An 8,396-nucleotide genomic window follows, 5' to 3' on the forward strand; every position below is an offset into this window, starting at 1 on the left:
TTTTTATGTAATCTCCTATGACTCCAGAGAGGTTAATAACACTTAGGAGATCCCCATCGTGGGCTTCACAGAATGAGTCAAGAATAAATTCAGTGCAATTTTTCCTACAGGTATTTCCGTGTAGCATTTTGTGTGTTATTCACCTCTTGCTATTTGACGTTATCAAATGAAACTGCAGCTCCAGAGATATTTTCAAGTCTCAAACATCTATGATGAATATAAGCAGACTGAAGGGAGGAACGAAAATGTGTAACAAGGGGAGGGTTTGAACTTGGGTCTCCTTGTCACTAGGTAAACGCGCTAACCAGTTTTTTTTCCGTCTGCTCGGGGCGGACGTCTAAGACATCCGTTTAAGTTAGTTGTTGATCGATTAACTCAGTTTTTTTTTTTTATTTCAGAGGGGATCTAACCCTCTTACCGAACACGCTGAGCTACCGTGCCGGCAACCAGTACGTCATCCTGGCACAGTGGTTTGAAAGACAGTCATAGGTGCTTTAATCAGGCAGGATCACCCGTTTCGTTCGATGTTGAGATGCTGTTTCAATAAAGATCGAGGGCTTCTGCAATGCTGTTCGAGTATAGGGGAAATAACAAGTAGGCTGAATCGTTAATGGTTATTTGAATTGAGGAGAGAGGCATGCTAGGGTAGTCCACGCAGAGTTGCAAAGCCGCTGTGCCAAGGTGGGGTAGTGGTTAGCGCAACTGCGTAGACAGCAGGAGATCTGGGTTCGAATCCTAGCCTTGATACAAATTTTCATTTGTCGCGTCAGTATGCATAAATACTCATTTGACGCTTGTTATGTGTAAACTTACAAGCCGTCTTCCATTGACTCCTGCATAAAAATACCGCCGGAATGTCACTGGGTGCGGTAGCGTTCTCGCTTCCCACGCCCCGGTTCCCGGATTCGATTCCCGGCGGGGTCAGGGATTTTCTCTGCCTCGTGATGGCTGGGTGTTGTGTGATGTCCTTAGGTTAGTTAGGTTTAAGTAGTTCTAAGTTCTAGGGGACTAATGACCATAGATGTTAAGTCCCATAGTGCTCAGAGCCATTTGAACTATTTGTCACTGGGTGTCATCAACTTTACCGACGTTCACACCTACAGAGGTACAGAGACACACATCTGCTTACAGTTTATAGTACACAAGATGTTCCACCTCCACCTCTGGCAAAAATTTATTAATATGTAAAATACTATGCTGCACTATTGTTGGAGTCCATGTTACGCATTAGGTCCCCATCGTGTTAAGTTGTTATTCTCCCTGTAGCTGTTTGGATAAGTCAGTTCAAAGTCTAAGGAAGACAAGGGCATATCGCTCCTTGTTAATACTAAACTTCAGGTTGAAGACTAATTTAATTAGGATTAAACTTTTGATCTCAATCATCATTTTTGTAGGTTGCAGTGTCGGAACTGGATACAAATTAAAATAATCAAGAGTTCTTCGTCATCCCGCCCCACCCAGTTGAGCACAGAATCAAATTATGAACAGACAACCACAAAGTCATTCATACACACATACAAGAGCGCACGTGCATCACAAACCCACTAAATCACCCGCAGTAAGTAGGCACACTATCTGGTCAGATGTATCTGGACACTCCCACGTAATGCACAATTGACTACTAAATGTCACGATAGATGAAACGGAGGGGAGTAAAAATTTCTGGGGGAGACCAAGGCTTGGATCCACTAAGTAACAGTTATCCAGAGATGAAACGGCTTGCACAGAGTAGACTAGCATGGATAACTGCATCAAATCAGTCTTCTGAATGAGGATAACAGCAACGTATAGTATGACAGCGGTGGCACGGACGCTGTACTTATCGAAAGGAGAGATGATCGTCCTCTTAAATCACAGCTAGCACTTTCACATCTCTGTGGTTTCAGATCATTTCTTAGCTATTTTTTTTTTCTTACGACTACAGACTTCATCTGTCTCAACAGATTTGGTGATTTAATAATATCTGTACCCTGTTCTGTCTTCACTCTAAACAAAAGTCTTAGAAAACAACTGCCGAAAACCAACTGAATATTCAGTGTCCACGTAGGAGTGTTCTATAGCGTTACAATCTTCTCGTAAAGAATGGCAGAGGGAGAGGTGAAAAAGGAAGCTGAAACAAAGAAAGTTGAACATACGTATGCGCTTGTGAAAGTAAGTTTATCGCGTTGTAGATGCATAAATATATCTCGTTTCCCGGGGAAAAAAATCGTACATAATTTCTCTTCCAGACCTGCGACATGACAGAAGAAATAAAAAACGAAGCAGTTGATCTGATTGTCACTGCCTGTGAAAAACATGCACCAAACAATTTCGTAAGTACCAGTATACAATTTTCGTGCCACGGTTCGTATGTGTAGCGTTTGTATGCATTCAGAATATTTTATGAAAGGATTAGCGGTGCTGCAGCAGTACCCATCACTTGACAGATGTTTCTTGATATGTCAGAGGTCTTTGCTTGTTCGTATCACTGTTTCTTTTCCCACTGTTCTTGTCGTTTCCTAACTTGACGTATTTAGGTAATTTTTTAACCAGCAAGGAAACATTTTAAATAGACAAAAATGTTGAGAAAGATTGTCTTCACAACTTGTCATTTAAGAAACAATAGACATAACGCTAACCAGGGTTTTAGAATAATGCAAAAAGATCATCTACGTGAGGAGATATCACATTAAGGCCCAATTACTGTTCTTGTTATTTGATTTGATTGAGAAGATAGAATTATTCCTTTCCGCCAACGTCAGCATTACTGTCAAAGAGAATAAAGAAACAGCAACAAGCAAAATGGTAAAAAATGTCTTCGTTAATGTTAACTGGTTTTGCAGGAATGAGTCGTTTTAAGCTTTGAAAATGAAACAGCTCATCCTTTCGTACTTTCAAAAACACTCCACCATCTATTAATATATCATATCAAGAAAAATATTATTGACATGGTACAAAATTCGAAGTTCGTGGGTGTGCATATTGATGAAAAATTAAAAATCATATGAAATGCATGTTAAAAAGTTTAGCCGCAGCTACTTTTGCCTTAAGAATGATTGCTAACTTTGGGAACATAGAAATCAGTAAGTTTTTAGCATAAATAACTCGTTAATTCTCCACCCTGTAGTATGAGGGGATAATTCCTCACTTAAGTAAAAAATGTTCATTGCAAAAAATAGAGTTACGTTATAGGTTGGCACATACATATCACTTAAGTAAAAAATGTTCATTGCAAAAAATAGAGTGACGTTATAGGTTGGCACATACACATCTTGCAGCCATTTATTTAAGCAATTGAGAATATCAACCACAGCCTTTTCATATAATTCTTCGTTAATGACATTTGCTGTAAATAATCTACTGCAGTTCCTATGTAAACAGAGACAATCCCAAAAACAATACTAGAAGGAAAAAATGTTCTGGACTTCGGGCTCTAGTTAATCTAGGTTCATCACAGGAAGAAGTTTAATACACAGTAATTAACTACTTTTAATATGCACATGGAATTAAAATGTTTGACAGCAAATAAGTGTTGTCATATACGGTAAATTTGTTTCTTCCTACTAACTCCTACTTCATAAAGCTATTCTTGAACAGAAATGAATACAATAGTCGGTTATACACCATAATTAGCTAATAACCAATTTTTTAATTTCTGTATGTTATCTTTCGTTCAGTTGACACGTCCTACATTTTCAGGTTTCTCTTGAATCTGATCAACGAAACACTTATCAACTAATAAGATGTAACTAACTGAAACACAGAAGCCTGTATCATTCTTCCGCCATGCTAAACAATGGTCGCAGTGTCCTATGAAATTCACGCAAACACATGCGATACTAATAAATTTAACAAGCTCTTTTTATGTTTTGTTTGCAGCTCGCAGCCAGAATGATTAAGGAATCAATGGACAAGAAATTTCAACCATCCTGGAACGCTGTGGTGGGTGAAGCATATGGATTTGAAATAGATTATTTGTGTTCAACTCTTTTATTCATGTTATATGGGGGTAATCTGGGGATAGTCACTTGGAAGTGTTCGTAAATAAAATAATGGACCTACACTAACATTCCAGTAACAGAATGTTTTCATTTCTAACGAACTGTTTCAGTCTAAGATAAATTCCCTAGGAACAAAGTCTGTTCTACAGTTGCAGTACATTTATAAATCAGCTTCCAGAAGCGTTAAAAGAGTATTTTTATGTACTAACTTGTTGGAGATGAAATCTTGTGCCGAGACGCCACCGATACGTGCTTAATTCCTAAACTCCTTCTAAACAATAAAATATTTTGCTACACATATTCGTAAGTGAGTGCAACACACAAATTACGCTAGTAATTTTAACATTTTTACAATGGTCTTAGTTTTACCTTTATGGAAACTAATTTTTATCAGTTTAGTTATTAACCACTCTTGCACCATTCACTAATACCTTCGAATAGCATGTGAGAATTGTAGGACTAAAGAGCCTCCACAACAAAAGCAATGGATCATAACGATCCGTCACTTGGGTGATAGATCGTTCCATAGATTGCAAGTGTACACATAGGAACGATCTAACACTGGTCGCATGGAAGTCGTAGGCAATTTGATCGATGTCACATACAGTTCACGCATGAAACATAACTGCCTGGCTGCAACTCATCATCAGCACCATAGTAAATTGAGTCTGAAAATGGAAGTGCTTTATAACAAATAAAAATGACATTCTTGGATACTTAAATAGTCGAAATAACTTGTAAACCATTCAAAGGTTTAGGTTTACTAAAAATTTATTTATGAAAATAAATTTGTGTTCTGTAATGACAATCGATAATGCTCCGCTATTACATTGCTAAAAAACAGTTTATGTTCGTGCAATTGTGTGAATCATACCGCATGGTTATGTAGAGTAGTAGTAGTAGTAGTAGTAGTAGTAGTAGTAGTAGCTTTATTCGTCTCAAGATCTCTTTCTAGAAGTATATAGGACATGTCAAAGTATTTACAAGCTTAGACCAATTTAAAATATGCTAATTCGTATACACATATATTTACAGACTTTTAGTTAGAGACAGTCATTAGATTTACTCCTGGTGTATAATACTTTTTTTTTACAAATTACTTATTAAATAATGTAATGCCACACTGTTCACTCGTATCTCACTATCACTCACTCGACACACTATACACACATTGTTTCATAACACACACACACACACACACACACACACACACACACACACACACACACACACACTGGTGATCTCTGGGCCATTTTCTGTACTTCAACTTCCCATTTGCTATCCTGAAAAACTGAGTCACCATCCCTCCATAATAAGTGAGATGTTGAGTTCAGAAAGTGGGAGAGGTGTTAGTATTGTGCTATGCATAACCTGGGGGTAAGTATTTCTAGAAAGGAAAAAAGAAGGAAAAAAAACATAAAGTGAAGGTGTATGTGGAATGTTTTATAATCATTATTATCATTATTTATTTGTATAACTTTTTTATCAAACCCCTACTATGATTTAGCTAAGTAATCCTTCAATGTATAAAATGTATTCCATAACAGGTACTTATATATATTTTATCACTGAATTCACTGATTTGATCAGAGAACAAGACGTTTTGTGGAAAATAACATCGAAAACCTGTCATGACGAAACGAAAAGAGAGACATAACTGGAGCTGCTGCTGAATAAAGTAAAGGAAGTGGATGCAGCAGACACAAAGAATCAGGTTAGGAAAAAAATACATAGCGGTAATCTGTGTGCAGTTTTCAAGAAACAACACAGAAAAGTGACTACTTCTTAATTCAGTTACGTGAAGACAGGCTGTAGCAATGCTTACAGGGTATTTCGGATCACCTGTGATTTTTAAAACTTCAATGTAAATTACCATTCCAGTCGAAGCATATCGACTCATGTTCCAGCTGCGAAATACTTTTAGCTCCTTACTTCTTTCTCTCCGCTGTTTTATATTTTGTGTTGTCTTAATAGCTTATCTTCTTCCCTTTGACATTCAACAATAAACAGCTACATTATTTGAACAATAATGGCGTCTTCCTGACACTCTTTATCCTGACATTTATTCGTAACTCAACGCGCAACATCTCTCTATCTTTCATGATGATTTCACTCACATACAACAGTAGTAAAACAACTAAAGGTCGGAAAAACGATGCATTATCGTCGTAGCAAGATCATGTTTTGGCCTTAATATGTAAACAAGACAGCAAAACTCCGTTACCGTCTTCTGCTGGTATTGTGTTGCATGTAAACGTGGTGTGCCATTCAACGATAAATCGTCTACCTATTGTCGGCTCTCAAACTGGCAGGATGCGAACATCATGATAAACTTTGGTTGTGGAATGATGAACTATTTAAAATTAAATAACATTAGCCCTCATGAAGTGAATGGCATAGCAGTGTTCTCGTATCATACACTCTACTGAAATTTTCAAATCGTCTCAGGTTGATAATTTATTCTTTACTACTTCGCAAAACAGATTAGAGCCTTAACTATTTAGAACCGCCAGACGACAGTTCCTCTATACACATCTTGTTACACATAGTCGCCAATAAACAGAATACATTCCCGTACAGAGACGTTGATTCAAGCCCGTAGCCTTAGTAAATAACAAGAATTTGCTACTAGTGTAACGGTGACAGAGATCAGCTTTTACCGATACGAAGTCGAACTACCATTTGCTTGTCGGTAACTACTGTACACTTGTAGAAGCGGGTGTTGAAGATGTTTATAAACTCACAGTTGTTTCTAAGCAATCAAGCCAAACGATTGTGTATAATGACCTGAGATTTTTATGAAAACTATATACAACTCATGAAATGAATTTCGTTAAGTGTAGATCCTTTACAGTGTAGAACACTTGTGACTTGTCACTTAGCAGGACACAACATCACATAATGACAAGCTCTCCCAAAAACAAAATACCAACTGTTTGTGGGCGAAACATGTATTACCAGGGCTGAAGAGCCAGAGCTTGAGATTTAATTTGTTAAGTGTTAACTATGTGGGAAGCGAGGACCACGGTGCGGTAGGAAAGCTCCACGTGATATGCTTAGAGGTCAATAACCCCTCAACTATTTAATCAGCCGCGCTTGCGTTGTACTCTTCCGTTCGTGGTCATTGCAGTTATCCACTGAGGTGTCCAAGCATGCTTCGCCCTAGTACCAGTCCGCCAAAATTTCTCTCCTACTATTTATGGTTGCCTTGTTGAGTCATTTCTCACTGCAGCACTGACACAAGAAATATACAAACAGAGAGACGTAACGAGGCAGACGTAGCTTCGTACTTTCAATCGGAACGATAGTGTGCTGCACTGAATACGAAACGATCGTCGTTAGTTTGCCCGGCAGGTAAAATCAGAAAACTTACAATAGTAGTAGTACCCCAGCTCCAACGGCGAAGGGGGGCCTCTGTGGACGAGCGGTTCTAGGCGCTTCAGTCCGGAACCGTGCTGCTGCTACACCCGCAAGTTCGAATCCTGCCTCGAGCATGGACGTGTATGATGTCCTTAGGTTAGTTAGTTCTAAGTAGTTCTAAGTCTAGGCGACAGATGACCTCAGGTGTTAAGTCCCATAGTGCTTAGTGCCATTTGAACCAAGGGCTAAACTCGAAAAATAAGGAGTTTAAAATTGGAGATGTGTCTGTTTCACAACCCATCAAGATCATTTATGTGTAAAACTCTGCCTTTATATACAGTCGAAGTCTGAAATGTAATGAATCGAAAGACTACGTTCGTGATCAGCATACACACATGAAAAGGATAACATATGGGAGAGCTACATCATTTTCGGTATATCAATACTCCAGGAGTCCATTATCAAGAGCCACAACGACCAAATAATCCATATTTTTGCGACGAGCAGTTCCATTCCGTTGTTTTTAAACCACTTCCTTGAAACCATATTTGCACTTTGACGGGAAATATGACTCTTGTAAGTGTAAAATGTGTTAACATGTAATGTTTCAAGCAAATCATTATCTTTTTGCAATATAATAACCTCATTTACGACTTTTATGAATCTGATGGTCATAATGTCGGTATTGTTTCTTCAGGGACTTGGGTCTCTGTGATCTTTAGAACCATTAACTTTTAATCATCAGCTGTACATAAATGCCGGATTTTAGAAGTAAGTGACTGTGATGGGTAGTAGAACAAACAGACCTTTGTAATGCAAATCATGTTTGTATTCAGTTATAGGCAATCAAATTGGAGCACCTACATTGTTAGCGGTATGCTTTTTTTTATCATTACAGGACATACAGTGTGTCCGCAAAATAACGTGGACGGTACATACTCAATTGACAGGGCATGCGTTGGGAGAACAGTAGTGTTAAGGGCTCGGGCAAGTGTCGTTCTAAACCAAAGGCCACACTCACATTTTTGGTAAATATTAGGTGGACCCCCTCCACGC

The 8,396-nt window shown here is 38.3% G+C and overlaps 1 protein-coding gene across 1 annotated transcript; it reads left to right on the forward strand.

Annotated features, from left to right (window-relative positions):
• Positions 1–2,021: 2,021 nt before the first annotated feature.
• LOC126334670 (dynein axonemal light chain 4-like) lies at positions 2,022–4,046 on the forward strand. Its single transcript, XM_049997139.1, has 3 exons — positions 2,022–2,151; positions 2,229–2,312; positions 3,859–4,046. Exons 1-3 carry the CDS (start codon positions 2,083–2,085, stop codon positions 4,021–4,023), a joined length of 318 nt encoding a protein of 105 aa, XP_049853096.1. The 5' UTR covers positions 2,022–2,082; the 3' UTR covers positions 4,024–4,046.
• The last annotated feature ends 4,350 nt before the right edge of the window (positions 4,047–8,396 follow it).

This window comes from Schistocerca gregaria, chromosome 1 (genome assembly GCF_023897955.1).
Source record: "Schistocerca gregaria isolate iqSchGreg1 chromosome 1, iqSchGreg1.2, whole genome shotgun sequence".
NCBI lineage: Eukaryota > Metazoa > Arthropoda > Insecta > Orthoptera > Acrididae > Schistocerca > Schistocerca gregaria.